At 43.5% G+C, this 18,898-nt stretch overlaps 1 protein-coding gene across 13 annotated transcripts in view; it reads right to left on the minus strand.

Moving 5' to 3' along the window:
- The window catches only part of NUP210L (nucleoporin 210 like), an 84,132-nt gene that overhangs the window by 4,232 nt on the left and 61,002 nt on the right, over positions 1 to 18,898 (minus strand). For all 13 annotated transcript variants that reach the window (XM_086693191.1, XM_086693187.1, XM_086693193.1 and 10 more), the window contains 9 exons: positions 18,386 to 18,544; positions 16,747 to 16,838; positions 14,492 to 14,666; positions 13,486 to 13,661; positions 12,451 to 12,668; positions 10,512 to 10,648; positions 5,579 to 5,705; positions 2,168 to 2,317; positions 541 to 791 (listed from right to left, as the gene is read on the minus strand). In XM_086693191.1, the coding sequence (XP_086549317.1) occupies positions 541 to 791; positions 2,168 to 2,317; positions 5,579 to 5,705; positions 10,512 to 10,648; positions 12,451 to 12,668; positions 13,486 to 13,661; positions 14,492 to 14,666; positions 16,747 to 16,838; positions 18,386 to 18,544 (1,485 nt within the window). The remainder of the gene's footprint in view (positions 1 to 540; positions 792 to 2,167; positions 2,318 to 5,578; positions 5,706 to 10,511; positions 10,649 to 12,450; positions 12,669 to 13,485; positions 13,662 to 14,491; positions 14,667 to 16,746; positions 16,839 to 18,385; positions 18,545 to 18,898) is intronic.

Genomic DNA, 18,898 nt, shown 5'->3' on the forward strand with positions numbered 1-18,898 from the left:
TTTGTTGAATGTTTTACTTTGAGAGGGAGAGAGTGTGAATGGGGGAGGGGCAGAGAGCGAGGGAGACACAGAATGTGAAGCAGGCTCCAGGCTCTGGGCTGTCAGCACAGAGCTTGACGCGGGGCTCGAACTCACAAACGGTGAGATCACGACCTGAGCCGAAGTCGGACGCCCAACTGGCTGAGCCACCCAGGTGCCCCAGTCGTCTGCTTTTTCATTCAGGTGTGTTACAGTAGATGAGGGAAGAAAATAAACTGTGAGAAAATAGCCTTCAAACAAGTTTCAAACTAGAATCCTAAAGATTGTTTTCAGATGGCACTGGCATTCTCTTCCAGACTGGCAGCTCATGACCTAAATTTTGCACTCAGAGTCCCCTGGCATTGTGAAGGGGACAGGTTTTCTTCCTTCTGTTTTAAGAACTCCCTGTGTTGAGTTTTATCAGGTCATCGAATGACCGTTCCTTCGCTCTTGGACTAGGAATAAAGACTCCTTTTTCAAAACCCTGATTTCGGTTATGTTTTGGATTAGTACTTCACATACCTCTAGCTTCTCCAGAACTCTGTCCACCCCCAGCACTCTTATCTCCCCGACATCCTGTCTGTGGCTAAGAACCAATTCTGACTGGTTGACGTAAAAGGCTGGGATGAAAGGAATGAGGGTTCTTTGCATTCCGTTCTTGCTGCGTTCACTGACCAGTGTGGCCCACCCGTAGACTGAGGTGTCAGCCACACTCAGGGCCTGGAGCAGCCCTTCTGACTGGGGTCGGACCTTGATCAGGCAGACATAAGCACCTGAAAAAAAGATGAAAAACTGGGCAGGAAGGTTCAGAGGCTCTACTGAGCTGACTTAGAATAGGAAGCAAATTCAGAAGAAAACGTGAACTCCACTTTGCGGACTACTGGCCACTGGTGAGGAGGATGCCAGAGGAAAACACAGTCCCCGGCACCCACAGCTGAACTCGTCACATAAGTCAACATATCAGGGAGTAGTAAATACCACAGTGCAAACAGGGACATTAAGGGGATATAGAATGAAGTAATAACCAAGAGCAGCTGAGATCAGGAGAGGGTCTGTGAAAGACGCTTTGTGCGTGGTTTAGGCAGGTCTCTGTCAAACCATATCTCGATGGCCTTACTTCTGGCAATAGTATTGTTCTAGTTACCCATGCTCAAACTCCGTTGTCTTTTGACAGATACCCTTTCCTTCATTCCTATATCCAGTCGTTCTCCAAATCTTCCTATGACTCATCCTCCGAAATGTCTCTGACGCCTACCCCTCTGTGACTCCGGGCTGCCATCTCATCAGTTCATGCCTGGGTTACTGCCGTGGCCCCTTCACCGGCCTCCCCTCCTTGCCTCCCACTGCTCCGTCTCCATTCTGTGTCCTGCCAAGCTCCAGGCTCTCTGTTGCCTGGGATATCCTGGCCTCTTCATACCTAGCTCACTCCTCGTCACCTTTCCACAGGCCCTTTCTCTGTAAAACCAAACTCTAACCCTCCCTCCCATCTAAGGAGTCACATGCCCCTCCTCCTTCGGACTCTGCAGCGTCCCGTGTGGTCTCTATTCTGTGATGGCTCACCCTGTGCAGCACTAGTGACGGTACAAAGCCCGGTCTTGCTCCCTGTTGTACATCCAGCACCTGTCCTGGCACCGGGTGTTCTCAGTGCCCACCGGTGTGCTGAGCCTGCCTTCAGTAGCTGCTTGTTACTCGCACGGCACTGCTGGCCTTGCAGGGCAGGCGCCTGGGCTGTAGCACTATCCTACTTGTGCCTGTGTTTGACACAAATCCTCATTTTACATCAGTTGATTTATATGAAACCATTCCAATGTCATGCCTATTTCTACTTCATGCTAGTTCATGTACTCTGCTTGGAATATCCTTCAGTTCAACAATAAACATTCAAACACTGCTACTTGCTGGGGATAAAAAGCCCAGCAGTAACAGGGACCAGCAAAGAAGAAAACAGTAAATGACAAAAGAAAAGCACAGGGTGGGTGTTCTAGGGACGTGTTGAATATTATTGGATGGAGTGAACAAAAATGTCGCTTGAGAAAGGTTCCACAGTTCTACAGCAGATGAAACTGTAAAGTATAAATGCAATCCAATAAGAAGTGACGACTGTACAAAGATGGGAACAAGGGCACCAGACTCAAGGGATGGGACCCACCTCTTTCCATGCTGAAACCTGCATGGACATGGAAGACTTTGCTTGCTGGAATGTCTAGCAAAGTATTACTGAACTGCACATGGCACACCACAAGGGTCTCAGGAAGAAGTATTGTTGTAATGGCCAAGGCCTGACTGGAGGTACAGGACCCTAAGAAGCAGAGAAGAGGTAAAGAGGTGTCATAAGAATTTATAAAAGAGGAGACATGGGGCGCCTGGGTGGCGCAGTCGGTTAAGCGTCCGACTTCAGCCAGGTCACGATCTCGCGGTCCGTGAGTTCGAGCCCCGCGTCAGGCTCTGGGCTGACGGCTCAGAGCCTGGAGCCTGTTTCCGATTCTGTGTCTCCCTCTCTCTCTGCCCCTCCCCCATTCATGCTCTGTCTCTCTCTGTCCCAAAAATAAATAAACGTTGAAAAAAAAAATTAAAAAAAAAAAAAAAAGAGGAGACATATAGAAGCAGTAGCTTGATTTTATTTATTTTTTTTTAATTAAAAAAATTTTTTTTTTAAATGTTTTATTTATTTTTGAGACAGAGAGAGACAGAGCATGAACGGGGGAGGGTCAGAGAGAGAGGGAGACACAGAATCCGAAGCAGGCTCCAGGCTCTGAGCTGTCAGCACAGAGCCCAACACGGGGCTCAAACTCACGGACTGTGAGATCATGACCTGAGCTGAAGTTGGACGCTCAAGTGACTGAGCCACTCAGGCGCCCCAGCAGTAGCTTGATTTTAAAAAGGGATTTGGGGGGGGGGGGCGGTGCGCCTGGGTGGCTCAATTGGTTAAGCATCTGACTTTGGGTCAGGTCATGATCTCACAGTTTGTAAGTTCGAAGCCCACATGGGGCTCTCTGTTGTCAGCACAGAGCCCACTTCATATCCTCTGTCCCCCTCTCTCTGTCCCTCCCTTGCTCTCACGTGTTCTCTCAAAAATAAACATTAAAAAAAAATTGAAAAAACTGGACGCCTGGGTCGCTCAGTCAATTGAGCGTCTGACTTTGGCTCAGGTCATGATCTCACAGTTCACAACTTCAAGTCCTGCATCAGGCTCTGTGCTGACTGCTCGGAGCCTGGAGCCTGCTTCAGATTCTGTGTGTGTGTGTGTGTGTCTCTCTCTGCCACTCCCCTGCTCATGCTCTCTTTCTCTCTCTCAAAAATAAACATTAAAAAAATTTTTTTTAAGGGGTGAGCATCTGGCTGGCTCAGAGGAGTGTGTGACTCTTAATCTCAGGGTTGTCACAGCCCCGTTTTGGGTGTAGAGATTAAATAAATAAAAGCAAAACAAAACAAAACTTAGCAAGGGGCGGCTGGTGGGTGGCTCTGTATGTTAAGCAATACGCAACTGGCTCTGGACTTTGGCTCAGGTCATAATCGCACGGTTTGTGCCCCGTACTGGGCTCTGTGCTGACAACTCAGAGCCTAGAGCCTGCTTCCAATTCTAGGTCTCCCTCTCTCTCTGTCCCTTCCTCACTTGTGCTCTCTCAAAAATAAATATTAAAAAAATTTTTTTAATAAAGTTTTATAGACAGTATGTTTTGGACATCTCTCCTTGGTTTTGAGTGTTCTCTTACCGCCACCCCCCCCCCACCAAAAAAAAAGAGTGAAAGGATTTACGTGGACTTTGAGTGGAGCAGATCTACCACTTCTGCCACCGACTTGTTGACTTGTTACCTTATACACGTAACTTGCTCTTAAGACTCAGTATTTCTCTCTCTTTTTTTTTTTTTAATGTTTGTTTTTTGAGAGAGACAGAGTGTGAGCAGGGAAGGGGCAGAGAAAGGGAGACACAGAATCTGAAGCAGGCTCCAGGCTCCAAGTTGTAAGCACAGAGCCTGACATGGGGCTCGAACTCACAGACTGCGAGATCATGACCTGAGCCGAAGTCAGACGCTCAACTGACTGAGACACCCAGGCACCCCAGTATGTCTCATCTTTAAAATGATGATGGGGCACCTGGGTGGCTCAGTTGGTTGGGCATCCAACTTCAGCTCAGGTCATGATCTCGCAGTCCGTGAATTCAAGCCCCGCGTTAGGCCCTGTGCTGACAGCACGGAACCTGGAGCTTGCCTTGGATTCTGTGTCTCCCTCTCTCTCTGCCCCTCCCCTGCTTATGCTCTCTCTCACTCTCAAAAATGAATAAATGTTAAAATTTTTTTTTTTTTAATGATGATAATTGGGACGCCTGGGTGGCTCAGTCGGTTAAGTGTCTGACTCTTGATTTTGGCTCAAGTCATGATCTCATGACTTGTTTGTGAGACTGAGCTCTACATCCGGCTCAGTGCTGACAATGTGGAGCCTGCTTGGGGATTTTCCCTCTCTCCCCCTTCTCTCTGCCACTCCCCGCCCCCCCCCCACCCCCCCCCACCCCGCTCATGTATGCGCATTCTCTCTCTCTCAAAACAAATAAACTTTTAAAAAATGATGAATACTACATAAGATTGTTAAATGAGATAAAAATACATAAAAGTTGCTAACACAGCACCTAGAATCTACTAGGAGTTTCTTGTATTTTAGTTTTCTTTCCTCCCCACCCTGTTTAAAAAATTTTTAATTTTTGTTATTATTACTTTAAGTTTATTTATTTATTTTGAGAGAGAGAGTGCAGGAGGTGCACAGAGATAAGGAGAGAGAGAGAATCCCAAGCAGGCTCTGCAGTCAGCGTGGAGCTCAATGCAGGGCTCGAACTCACAAATGACAAGATCATGATATGAGCTGAAATCAAGAATCAGATGCTAATTCTGTGTCTCCCTCTCTCTCTGCCCCTCCCCCGTTCATGCTCTGTCTCTGTCCCAAAAATAAATAAAAAACGTTGAAAAAAAAAATTAAAAAAAAAAAAAAAAGAATCAGATGCTAAAGCAAGTGAGCCACCCAGGCACCCCTATTTTTTTTTTTTAAGTAATCTCTACGTCCAAGGTGGGGCACGGACTCAGGAGCCCGAGATCAAGAGCTGCATGCTCTACTGACTGAGCCAGCCAGGTGCCCCCTCCCCCCACCCCACCTTTTTTTGACAGCAAACTGTAACAAATTGAAAAAAATTGTGTCCTAGGTCTTATCCCAAACTTATTAAATTTCGGGATGGAGCCTAAGACTGTATTTTTGAAAAATTGCCTTGAGTAACCTTGAAAATCAGCCATGTTTGGAAATCCCTGGTTTAGGCCACCTCCTATTCTCAGGCACGATTATAACTACAAAGAAAACAGAGACTAGGCTGCGCCTATTTCAAAACCTGATATCCAGTCATTTTTTGATACCCAGTCATAGGTATCAATGATTTATTTGTTGAGGTGGAGTCAATTTTCAAATAGAAGGAAATCTGGATTACTCGTCAAAGGGGTAAATGAATGGGATGGGAAAATTCATGGGAAAATGGATGGGAAAGATGGAAACAATCACCCAGACCTATAAAGAGACTCCTGACCTTTGAGATTAGCACCATTTCTGCCAGTGGTGATGAAAAGCTTAAACACCGCTGAACTGGGGCTATTGGTGAGGTAGGTCTTGAGGTCATAACTGAGCGTCAATCTTGATGATGCATTGACCACCACCTGTCGGCAAACCAAAGGAAAATCTGTACCTAAGTTCTTAGAAAATCTTGTTTCCTCCCCCTCCACTTTTCATAACTCATTCAGCCAAAAAGCATCTGGTTCACACAAGTGCAAACTGCCCTTCCACTTCATTACATATCTGAGAACCACAACATCTGTTCACTTTTGAGAAGAAAAAAAACATTTTTTTTTTGCTAAAAGATCTTTATTCATTATTCCGTTTGACATCTTCCCTCCGTAGGACTTCCTATTAAAATTCCTTTGTGCTTAAAAATAACATTTTTAGGGGTGCCTGGGTGGCTCAGTCAGTTAAGTGTCTGACTTTGGCTCAGGTCATGATCTCACAGTTGGTGAGTTCGAGCCCCACGTCGGGCTCTAGGCTGACAGCTAGGAGCCCGGAGCCTGCTTCCTATTCTGTGTCTTCCTCTCTTTCTGCCCCTCCCCCACTCACATTCTGTCTCTAAATAAATAAATAAATAAATAAATAAATAAATAAATAAATAATAAAATAAAATAAAATAAAATAAAATAAAATATTTTAAAAATTGGGGCACCTGGCTGGCTCAGTCCATGAAGTGCATGACTCTTGATTGGGGGGTTGTGAGTTTGAGCCCCACATTGGCTATACAGAATGATTAAAAATAAAATCTTAAAAATAAACACATAATAAAATGCCTTTGAAGACAAGTGCAACTTTCTTCAGAGTGTTCTCTCTTGCATATAATCTCAACCTTTTCTGAAACTTCAAAGTCCTTTACTTCTTTCAATATATGTGTAATGTTCTGTCTTATACTGCAGGTATTTTTATTTTTGTTAAAAATCACTCCTATTAGAATCTAAGTTCTTCAACTGAGATTCTAGTTCAACTTTGTATATCCTTGTACTGTGCTTTGTATTTAAGGCAAATGTTTAATGATTACAATGAGAGAAGATAAAGATGACCCTTTCCCCCCAAAAATCTTCAACTTAAAGATTTATAATCTTGTCATTATATGTCATTATTTATGACATTATATCATCTTAAATGTATATTTTAACACAGTCTCCTCAGTACCACCATAGTTTCTTGTTTTTTCAAATGTTCAAGGACCTTGAAACCAACTTAGTTACATTAAATGCTCAGTAAGGGAAGTCTTGTCTTTTTCATCTTTGTGTTCCAGAGCCCAACACAGGGCTGACACAGAAGAGGCCTCAATGAGTGTCTGTTAGCGAATAATTACATGAGGATTATTCAAAGTACACAAACGAGGATATTGAGATCTTCTGACTTCTTTGTAGCCTCTGACAGCACAGACCAGTCCCTCCCTTGCCTTTTGTGACCCCTTTCTCTCTGCTTTCCTAATACAGAGATGTTTCTCAATCTCCTTCTCAAATTATCTTCTCATGCTGCCTCTGTCCCAGCTCTCTTATCTGCCCATGATACAAGTTCTCTTTAGATGTTATCTGATTTTCCCTCTCTACCTTTATAAACTTTTGCCAAAGTCATCCTGATTTATTCACTGGTCTTCAAACATCATCTATCTTTGTCTTTGCACATCTATGCCTGTAGTCTAAAATGCCTTTCCTTGAACGCCTGGGTGGTTCAGTTGGTTGACTGTCTGACTTTTGATTTTGGCTCTGGTCATGATCCCAGACTTGTGGGATAGAGCCCTAACTCAGGCTCCACACTGGGCTGGGTGGGGAGGAGGCTTGAGATTCTCTCTCCCCCTCTCGTGTTCCCTCTCTCTAAAATAAAAAAAAAAATTTTTTAAAAAGAATAAAATGCATTTGCTTCAAAAAATAAAAAAATTACAATTTTTTAAAATTAAAATATAAATCAAATGCCTTCTCTTTTATCTGCCAGACAGATTCCTAATTGTCAAGACTCAGTTTGTTTTTATTTATTTTTGTGTGTGCCATGATTCAGATCTCAAGATTCAGTTTAAATGTCACCTCATTTTTTTTTTTTTTAAAGCTGTACACCAAGAGTCACACACTCCCTCCCTCCTGGAAATATGAGAACCCCTCCACTTTTAGAAAATTTGCTTTAAGCCCTATTGCTTTTATGAAAGACGTTAGCACCTGGTTCCCCTAAGGAAAGAAATCTGAAGAGGATTTTTTGCTTTTACAAAAAAAGGCAAAAACAGCCTTCAGCATTTGTTTTGCAGCAAGCCGTGCAGAGGTGGCAGCACAGACAAGCCCCTCCCTGGGAGCTACCGGAGACAAGCCCTCCCCGGGAGCCACACTTAGCAGCTCAGCATTCAGCCCTGTAGCTTTGAACTGAGCGTCTCTGCTTTATCTCAATGTGTTTTGTGCATCCGTCACCAAGATGTGTGCTAAGCAATCAGGAAAGCCTAAGAGAGGGGCGTCTGGGCGGCTCAGCTGGCTAAGCATCAGACTTCGGCTCAGGTCATGATCTTGTGGTCCGCGAGTTGGAACTCTCATCGGGCTCTGTGCTGACAGCTCAGAGCCTGGAACCTGCTTTGGATTCTGTGTCTCCCTCTCTCTCTGCCCCTCCTATGCTTGCGCAGTGTCTGTCTCTCTCAAAAATAAACAAACATTCCAAAAGAATGAAATCTTGCCATTTGCACCTACGTCGATGGAACTGGAGGGTATTATGCTAAGTGAAATTAGTCAGTCAGAGAAAGACAAATATCATATGACTTCACTCATATGAGGACTTTAAGAGACAAAACAGATGAACATAAGGGAAGGGAAACAAAAATAATATAAAAACAGGGAGGGGGGACAAAACATAAGAGACTCTTAAATATGGAGAAAAGAGGGTTACTGGAGGGGTTGTGGGAGGGGGGATGGGTTAAATGGGTAAGGGGCTTTAAGGAATCTACTCCTGAAATCATTGTTGCACTATATGCTAATTTGGATGTAAATTAAAAAATAAATTAAAAATTCTGAAAATAAACATTAAAAAAGAAAGAAAAAGAAAAGCCTACGAGAATTGGGTTTTTTTTTGTTTTTGTTTTTTTGGTCTGGGAATGCTCAAAAATTTTTTTCTATATAAATAAATGGTAATTGCTTCTTTGCTTTATGCCATTTCTGGCTTACAAAATGTTTCACATGGGGGTGCCTGGGTGGGTCAGTCCATTGAGCCTCCAACTCTTAGTTTCCACACAGGTCATGATCTCATAATTCACAAGATGGACGGCTCGGAGCCTGCTTGGGATTCAATCTCCCTCCTTCTCTCTGCCCCTTTCCCCGCTCACAGTCTCTCAAAATAAATAAATAAACTATCAAAAATCCCCACAAAATGTTTCACAGAACACTGTACTTTCAGATACTGGGGGAAACCTGTACTTTCTTCACTTGGCTTCCAGGACACCGATATCTGAGTTTTTCTCCTACTTCCCTAGTTGTTTTTTTACTAAGTCCCTCTTGTTGGTTACTCTTCCTTTCTCAGAGTTCTCAGTTCATTGGAGTGCTCCCAGAGCACTTGTACCCTCCCTTTATTTACGTTCACTTCTCTCAGCGATCACAGGGCTCTGTCCTCTCTGCATCAGTAACTCCCAGCCTTTACATCCAGCTATGTCACACATCCATTTGACATCTAGTAGACCCTCCACTTTACATGCCTCAGACAGACTCTTCTCACCAAAACTGTTTCACCTGCATTTCAAGTAATGGCAATTCTGTCCTTTTAGTTATTCAGTCAAAAACCTGAAGTCATTTTTTAAAATTTATTTTTTTAATTTACATCCAAGTTAGTTAGCATATAGTGTGACAATGATTTCAGGAGGAGATTCCTTAATGCCCCTCCCCCATTTAGTCCACCCCCCCCCCCATCATTTTTTTTTTTTTCTTAAACCTGAAGTCATTCTTGATTCTCTCGCACTCATTACATATAATCTGTCAGGAAATCCTACTGGCTCTACCTATAAAGTACACTTAGAATCTGATCAACTTCTCACCCTTCCTGTTAACAGCCTGGTCCCGGGTCCACCATCATATCTCACCTGGACCACTGCAAGAATAGCTTCTCAGCTTCAACCCTTGCCCCTATGTTCAAGTACCAACCAATAGCAAAGTTGATATTTTATTTTTAGGTTTATTTATTTTGAGAAAGAGAGTGTGAGCAGGGGAGGGGCAAAGAGAGGGAATCTGCACTGACAGTGCAGAGCCTCATGCGGAGCTGAAACTCACAAATGGTGAGATCATGACCTGAGCCAAAATCAAGACTCGGAAGCTTAACTGACTGAGCCCCCAGGCACCCTACAGTGATATTTTAAAGTATAAGATCACACTAGTCATTTTTCTGGTTAAGAACCCTTTTATTTATTTTTTTCCTGGTTAAGAATCCTAATCACAAATAGCTTTGTGTTCCAATAAAATTTTCTAGCTGGCTTTATATTTGACATGTGAGTGTATTTCTTTTCCCAGGATGCTTTTTTATTTAAAAGATTTTATTTTATTCGAAAAAAATTTTTTAAATATTTATTTATTTTTGAGAGAGACAGAGACAGAATGTGAGTGGATTAGGGGCAGAGAGAGAGGGAGACACAGAATCCGAAGCAGGCTCCAGGCTCTGAACTGTCAGCACAGAGCCCGATGCAGGGCTTGAACTCACAAGCTGTGAGATCATGACCTGAGCCGTAGTCGGACGCTCAACCGACTGAGCCATCCAGGCAGCCCTTATTTTATTTTTTTTAAGTCATCTCTACACCCAACACGGGGCTGAAACTCACAACCTCAAGATCAAGAATCACATGCTCTATTGACTGAGCCTGCCACGCATCCCCCCACCACCAGATGTGTTTTCTATATGCATATTCCTAAATATGGAAATAGTCATCCTGGCCTTGTTAGGGTTACCTCGCGATATGTTTTCACCACTCCTGGGATGTCATGAAAGACTGTTGCTACTCCTGGCCTCCTGGCCACTCCCACTCCAGTGCCAGTGTCTGTCTGCAGAATGTTGTCAGCAGAAATCATCCATATCCCAGGTTCACCTAGGAAAAAAACAAGAGAAAGCACATGGCGCAAACTCGGATGTAACTTGGTGGTCACTCTAAGAGTATTCAGATTCCCAGTCAGTAGACCATTCAAGCACACAGATATCTCTTCCTAGGAGGAACATCCAGCTTTGAAGAGAACTTTATTTTCTGAATGGCAGGCTCCCCTTCATGTACCATCAAACCCACAAAATAAAACAAGAACTACTGACCTTCAGAATCATAGAAGGAGCTACTTAGTTGGAGACCTTAACTGTTCTCCTTAGGAAAAAGAAAAACTCTTTATACACACAGGGGTAATTCTCTTTCAGTTACTGGCGGACAGACACCAGCAGAAGACTGCAAGACTGCAGGAGAGAAGTTTTGTTGCTTTGGCTTAAGTCTCAAGGTGGCAGAGGAACACAACCTTGAGTTTGTGTTAGATCACAGATCCCGGGATTTGGTCATCCATAGGCCAGTATAGATTCAGGATGCCCAAATAATTCCAGAATGGAAGACAGAGGGACAATCCTGACAAAACCCAGCAAAGGGGTAAAGTGAAAGTGTTGTTTCACTGACAAGAGATGAACAATAATCTCTTGATGATTTGTAACTCTTTCAATCCTAAAGCAGGGTTAGCTCACTGGCCCTGGATTAGGCGTTAGTAGTGATTCCTTGCAAATCAGTCATTATGGGACTGGGGGGCCTGACCTGGGCTGAATGGCCGCCCCCTGCGTCAAGCCCTAAATATACAGAGTCTGGCCCCGCATCACATCACAGTACTCAAACACACGTATCCACAGTTCCCAGAAGAGTTTACAAAGCCAAGCCCATACCATCCCTGCTGGTCCAACTTGGATGGATGATTTCAATGTACACAGGCAGGGTCCACCACTTTGCGGTGTGCTTTCTGTAAACCCAGAGAATCAATACTCACTTCCTAACCAAAGACTGATCTTCCTGAACTCAACAGTACTTCTGAGGACAGAAACGCTTTGCTGATGACCAGTATAGTTCAGCCCAGTACAAGGCCAAACCTTATTAGAGTGATGATATATTTAAGAGTTAGGCCTTCAAATGTCCCTCACAAAGCTGTGTGCTCAGTCAGTTCTTGGAACTAAAGCCTTATTGCCCTTTCGTTCCTTTTATTTCATCCTTTACTGCTCTTCAATTTATCAATTATCCTCCTTCAGAAGCTGGGAATGGGGGAGAAGGCGAGGTAACTGTAACGTCTACATGGTAATATAGCAAGTTATGTGTTCAGGAGGTGCATGATCAATATTCCTGGTTGATTTCTAATTGGCTGGCCTCTGAGAAATGGGCAGTAAACAGATCAGTTAACATGTACACAATTTCTTATTTCTCAGAGAGGCCCTCAGATTTTTAAAGATTTTATTTTTTTAAGTAATCTCTACACCCAACGTGGGGCTCGAATTTATAACCCCAAGGTCAAGAGCTGTATGCTCTACCAACTGAGCCAGCCAGGAGCCCTTAGGTCCTCAGATTTAAAATCATTTTGAGAGGTGCCTGGGTGGCTCAGTCGGTTAAGCATCCACCCTTGGCTCAGGTCATGATCTCGCGGTCCATGAGTTCGAGCCCCGCGTTGGGCTCTGTGCTGACAGCTCAGAGCCTGGAGCTTGTTTCAGATTCTGCATCTCCCTCTCTCTCTGACCCTCCCCCGTTCATGCTCTGTCTCTCTCTGTCTCAAAAATAAATAAACATTAAGAAAAAATTTTAAATCATTTTGAAAAAATCGTCTAAGGAATGAGTGCTTTCTCATCCTGTCAACTGTACAGTTAAGAAAGGGAAGGTGTCCGGACCGTCATGGTTGAGGAGGTGAGTCCTGAAGCAGATGACGTCTCCAACCAAGGTGTGCTGGGTGTCTGGTTCGATGGCGTGCTCCACAGCAACAGGGACATAATCTGCCACACCTGGGTGCCTCCGGTCCCAGATTCCCAAAAGCGTCACTCCCGTGCTCACGGCCTGAGCCATGTAAGTGTAGTTCCCACTCCCTGGCCCAATCAGGAGCAGATCATCTCTGAAAGGAAACGAGAAAGGCAGACGTCTCTGAAAATCACAGTTAGGACACAGTTCTGGTGGCAGAGCTCTGCTCACAGCATTTTCTGTTCAACAGCTCAAAGGTTCAGAAGGAATTCTTTTTTAAGTTTTTTATTTATCTAAGTGGCCTCTACACCCCCACATGGGGCTCGAACTCACAACCCTAAGATCAAGAGTCACGTGCTTTACTGAGCCAGGCAGGGATCCTGAGAAAGAGTTCTATAGTGGAGGACAAGCAAGGGGTGGCCAGGGGTCAGGTCTATTACCTTCATACACAGAGTAGCCGGTAAGCCCCTTTTTTTAAATTAAGAATTTGTTTTCCAGTACAGCTTTTTTCCTTTTTTAAGTTTACTTATTTATTTTGAGAGAGAGTGCGTGCAAGTGGGGGAGGGGTAAGGAGGGAGGAGAGAGGCTTCCAAGCAGGCTCCTTAGCACAGAGACTGACGTGGGGCGCGATCCCCCAAATGGTGAGATCATGACCTGAGCCAAAATCAAGAGTCAGACGCCCAACTGAATGAGTCACCCAGGCGCCCCTCCAGTACAGCTTTTGGTAATAATACTCCAACCAGCTCCCTATGGGAGCTTTGTGTGAATTAGGGCTTGACAGATTCAAGACACCCTGAAATTCTTCATTAACCAGCCAACACCATTCTGGTGTTTTCCATCCTAATGAAAAAAATAAAGATCAGATTCTGAGTAGAGAGCACGAGAGGAATTTACTGGAGTTACACCGTATAACCCTAGCCCATCCGCACAACTTCTACCACAGCATGCACACCACTCCTTTGGCCCCACACCTGTTCAGAGCCAGATGAAGCTGGGTGTTGTGTGTGTGGAATTTCTCTCCGATGCTGTTATAAAACTGGACAGTGAAGGCGAGCGACACACCCACAGGAAAGGCTGCCAGAGTCCTCCCGCGGGCTGTGTACAGCACAGGTCGGCTGCTCATCCGCAGGTATGTCACTGGTGCCACCTGCGGGGGAAGGACCATTGGAGAGGAGCAGTGACGGATGAAGTTAACAGTCCGCAATAAACGGTGTGCTGCTTTCACGGGAAGCAGCTCCTGACGTGAGAGGACTTAAATCAGAGTAGTAAGAAATGGGACGGTACAGGAAATGGCTCCTTAGTTCTCAAAGCTGCAGGAGTGTGGAGAGAAGCTGGAGCTTCCTGAAGAAAAGACTGCAGACACTTCACCTGTTTTGTGCAGAGGGCTCCTCCATACTGATTGCTACAGAACTGATCATTTACCAAGAATACTGTAGCTTGGGTTTTCACACTGTGCGAGATAAGGTGTGAAGCAGCGAAGAAGCCCAGCTTTGCACCCCCCGCCCCACCCTTCAGAGCCTCATTTAATCATGCTAGGTCTCAGATTTACTATCAGCTCAGTGCAGATAGTGATGCTGATCTCACAGGGTTTCTGTGCTAGTCAGAAGAGATTAACACACATGAGAGAACACAGTGGCTGGAATATGGGAGGTATTTGATGCTTACAAAATACTTTTTTGTGTGTTAGACTAAATTTTTAAATTCTAATATCAAAGCCTAATTTTGATAGCAATAGCTCTACCCTTCTCCCACATCCTTTTGCCAAAGCTGCTCAGAAGTGTGCCAAGTTGAGGCTGATCCCTTTTGTGGCAAGGCCTCTAAAGACCACTTTAATTTGATGGCTTGTGCCCACATCAAGAGTGTCTTATCTTCCAGTTTGTTCTGACTTCCAGAGAAGTTTCTAGTTCTCAAACCAGGAAATCTGCCTCTCAGGCCATGGTATTACTTCTATTTTTGTGAGTAAGTCCTTGAACTCACCTGAACTCCAGTTATGGTTGTTTGGTTGACTCCAAAAGGTTCTACAGAAGTGACTTCCAACACGGCAGTGCCTGCAATGGAACCGGCTTTCAGAAGCCCTTCACCATCCTCCTCGATGACAGATGAATTAGGGAAGCACCTGAGAACACGGGAACTCACAAAGGCGGCCCCTTCTCTAGGGAACAAATGGAACAAGTAGCATCTCTTGGGGGCTCCGACCAGAAAGAAAGGAGTAGGGATTGCCAGGATCCCCGTTAGAGGCTGTACTCTGAGGAAAATGCCTGCCATTCTCCATGTTATGTGCTTACTTGTTCCTTAAGCAAAAGTCTGCCTTTGGATTATGCCCGTGTCTTTTATTTTATTTTATTTTATTTTTTTTATTATTTTTAGGTTTTATTATTTATAAAAAAAAATTATTTTAATTTACATCCAAGTTAGTTAGCATATAGTACAATAATGATTTCAGGAGTAGAATCCAGTGATTTATTCCCCACATACAACACCCAATGCTCATCCCAACGAGTGCTCTCCTTAATGCCCATCACTCATTTAGCCCATGCCCCCACCCAGACCCCCCCCCATTAACCCTCTGTTCTCTGTATTTAAGAGTCTCTTATATTTTGCCCCCTCCCTATTTTTATATTATTTTTGCTTCCCTTCCCTTATGTTCATCTGTTTTGTATCTTAAATTCCACGTATAAGTGAAGTCTTTCTCTAACTTCGCTTAGCATTATACAATCTAGTTCTATCCATGTTGTTGCAAATGGCAAGATTTCATTCTTTTTGACTGCCAAGTATTACTCCATTGTATATATGTACCACATCTTCTTTATCCATTCATCTGTCGATGGACATTTTGGCTCTTTCCATACTTTGGCTATTGTCAATAGTGATGCCATAAACATTGGGGTGCATGTGCCCCTTTGAAAGAGTATACCTATATCCCTTGGATAAATTCCTAGTAGTGCAATTGCTGGGTCGTAAGGTAATTCTATTTTTAATTTTTTGAGGAACCTCCATACTGTCTTCTAGAGTGGCTGTACCAGTTTGCATACCCACTAACAGTGCAAAAGCGATCCTCTTTCTCCCCATCCTCGCCAACATCTGTTGTTGCCTGAGTTGTTAATTAATGTTAGCCATTCTGACAGGTGTGAGGTGGTATCTCATTGTGGTTTTGATTTGTATTTGATGATGAGTGATGTTGAGCATTTTTTCATGTTTCTGTTAGTCATCTGGACGTCTTCTTTGGAAAAGTGTCCATTCATGTCTTTTGCCCATTTCTTCACTGGATTATTTGTTTTTTGGGTGTTGAGTTTGGTAAGTGCTTTATAGATTTTGGATACTAACCCTTTATCTGATATGTCATTTGCAAATATCTTCTCCCATTCCATCAGTTGCCTTTTAGTTTTGCTGACTATTTCCTTCGCCGGGCAGAAGCTTTTTATTTTGATGAGGTCCCAATAGTTCACTTTTTGCTTTTGTTTCCCTTGCCTCTAGAGACGTGTTGAGTAAGAAGCTGCTGCAGCTGAGGTCAAAGAGGTTTTTGCCTGCTTTCTCCTCTAGAATTTTGATGGCTTCCTGTCTTACACTTTAGGTCTGCCCATGCCTTTAAAAATCAAGTCCCATCACATATTTATCATTAAAAAATTATTCAGCTAAAAGGACTGAAAACGGGTATTCAAACAAATAGTTGTATGTGAATGCTCATAACAGCACTATTTGCAACAGCCAAAAGGTGAAAACAACCCAAATGTTTGACAACAGATTAAAGGATAAACTGAAGATGTTATATCCATACCATGGAGTATTACTTAGTCATAAAAAAGAATGAAATACTGATACATACTATAATGGAAATGAGCCTCGAAAACGTGCTAACTGAAAGAAGCCAGTGCAAAAGGTCACACACATGCTGCATGATTCCACGTAAGTGAAATCCACATTCACACAGTGGTTGCCAGAAGCTGAGAGGGTGGGGGAAGACAGGGAGTGACTGCTGATGAGCCTGTGGTGATGATGAAAATATTTTGGAACTAGAGAGAGGTGTCGGCTACACAATACTGTGATACACTAAATGCCACCAAAATGTCCGCTCTAAAATGGTTAATTTGATGTTACATGAATTTCCCTTCAACCAAAAAAAAATTATTATTTGTGTTAGAAAAATCACCTAGAAGGCAACAGTTTTTTCCATGTTCAATGTTTTCCCGAGGGTAAGGTTAACAACCTGGCCTGCCCTTCTCCATTCTCCTTACCTGTTGGTGTGCAGTCTGAGCTGGGAATTCATGGGCATCAGAATTCGCTCAGGCTGGCACTCTGGAAAGAACAGTTGGAGTTTTTCAAACACCTATAATGAGAAAATGAGTTCTTCCTCATTTCCGGAGAAGACAAATGGTGACCTCTGCTCACAAACTGACAACTACAAACCCACATCCACCTCACTTCAGCACAGTCTAAGGGTCCATCCATGACGCTCCTTTCCAAATGAGCCACACTTCAAACATACCTCGGTATTCTACAGCACAAATCTAGTATTAGTCCTGCTTCCAATATTCACAATATTCACATGGACCACATTCCCTGTATCACTTAGATATTAAGCATAAAATAATTCTGAATTTTCTAATTTTAGCTCCGGTAACCCGAATACAGATTTGAGAGCATAAAACCTATAATAACAAATTAGCAAAGGACACTGTTGAGGTTTTCTACCTCCTAGGAAAGTGCTCTTTCCTCTGCCCCTCACCGAACCAGAGAAACAAAGCCAAAATAAAGGAAAAAAATTGAAAAAGAAAAAAAAATCAGGCCCAAATTGAGAGGTAAACAAACTTATTCGCCCCCCATAAATGACAATTTTTCTTTTGAACTCTAACAACAACCAGGCCAGTTAGCTTTCAGCCTGAGAACACCCGTAGAAACCAACTGTCTGTGTTTCCACACCTTCCCAGAAGTTAGGCTTAAATCTCCTTCTAAATCTGTGAATATAGCTAAGTGGATGGTATCATAATATCCGTGTTAGGCAGAGCAGTTCAGAAATGAATCCCTCTTTAGTTATTATGGTTTCATATCCCATGTTCATTGTGTGGGGAGTTGAGGAGAGTGCGTGTTCTACGCTTTCTATTTCTTTCTTTCTTTTTAATTTACATCCAAGTTAGTTAGCATAAAGTGCAATAATGATTTCAGGAGTAGATTCCAGTGATTCATCCCCTATGGGTTTTTTTTTTTTTTTAATTTTTTAAATGTCCTATTATTTACTTTTGAGAGAGAGATGGAGAGAGAGAGAAATGGGGGCAGAGAGGAAGGATTCATCCCCTATGTTTAACACTCAGTGCTCATCCCAACAAGTGTCTTCCTTAATGCCCTTTAGCCATTTAGCCCGTTCTCCCCCCACCCCACAGCTCCTCCAGCAACCCTCAGTTTGTTCTCTGTATTTAAGAGTCTCTTATGTATTGTCCCCCTCCCTGAATGTTCTACACTTTTTTTTTTTTTTTCAACGTTTATTTATTTTTGGGACAGAGAGAGACAGAGCACGAACGGGGGAGGGGCAGAGAGAGAGGGAGACACAGAATCGGAAACAGGCTCCAGGCTCTGAGCCATCTGCCCAGAGCCTGACGCGGGGCTCGAACTCACGGACCGCGAGATCGTGACCTGGCTGAAGTCGGACGCTTAACCGACTGCGCCACCCAGGCGCCCCTGTTCTACACTTTCTAATAGCAATACTTATATACACACAATTACCAAGAATGACAAAGATCTAGAAACTATAAGCCTGTTCTAGGGCTCCCTCTAGCAATTTCTCTACCTCTATCCAGACCAAGCTCCTCATGGATGGTAAGAGAGTAGAACCTTCTTCTCCTTGACATGTAAAAATAAGATTTAGGTTTGGGAGCTTACCAGTATCTGAACTTCATCAGACAGTTCCAACAAATCCCCCTCAAGCTGCCCAGAGGAACTGTTCATACAGCGGACAGTGACTTTGATACTGGTCCGACCAGCTGCTTTTGTGTGCACAACCATTGCAAAGTTATTCTCTACTGGGAGCTGTAGGAAAACCTAGAAAACAGAGATGGATTAAGAAATAGTCATTAATTAGGGCACCTGGGTGGTTCAGTTGGTTAAGCATCTGAGTTCAGCTCAGGTCATGATCTCGCTGGTTCGTGGGTTCCAGCACTGCATCAGGGCCTGTGCCGACAGCTCAGAGTCTGGAGCCTGCTTTGGATTCTGTGTCTCCCTCTCTCTCTGCCCCTCCTCTGCTTGTGTGTTCTGTCCGTCTGTCTGTCTCTCTAATATAAATATTTAAAAATTAAAAAGAAAAGAAATATTCATTAATTATCACTGCACACTTCCCTCTGTGTTGTAACAATAAGGAAAATAGATGCTAGATACGTCTATAGAAAAGAACTAGGG

Source organism: Puma concolor, chromosome E4, assembly GCF_028749965.1.
Source record: "Puma concolor isolate L17-30 chromosome E4, mPumCon1.1.hap2, whole genome shotgun sequence".
Taxonomy (NCBI): Eukaryota; Metazoa; Chordata; class Mammalia; order Carnivora; family Felidae; genus Puma; species Puma concolor.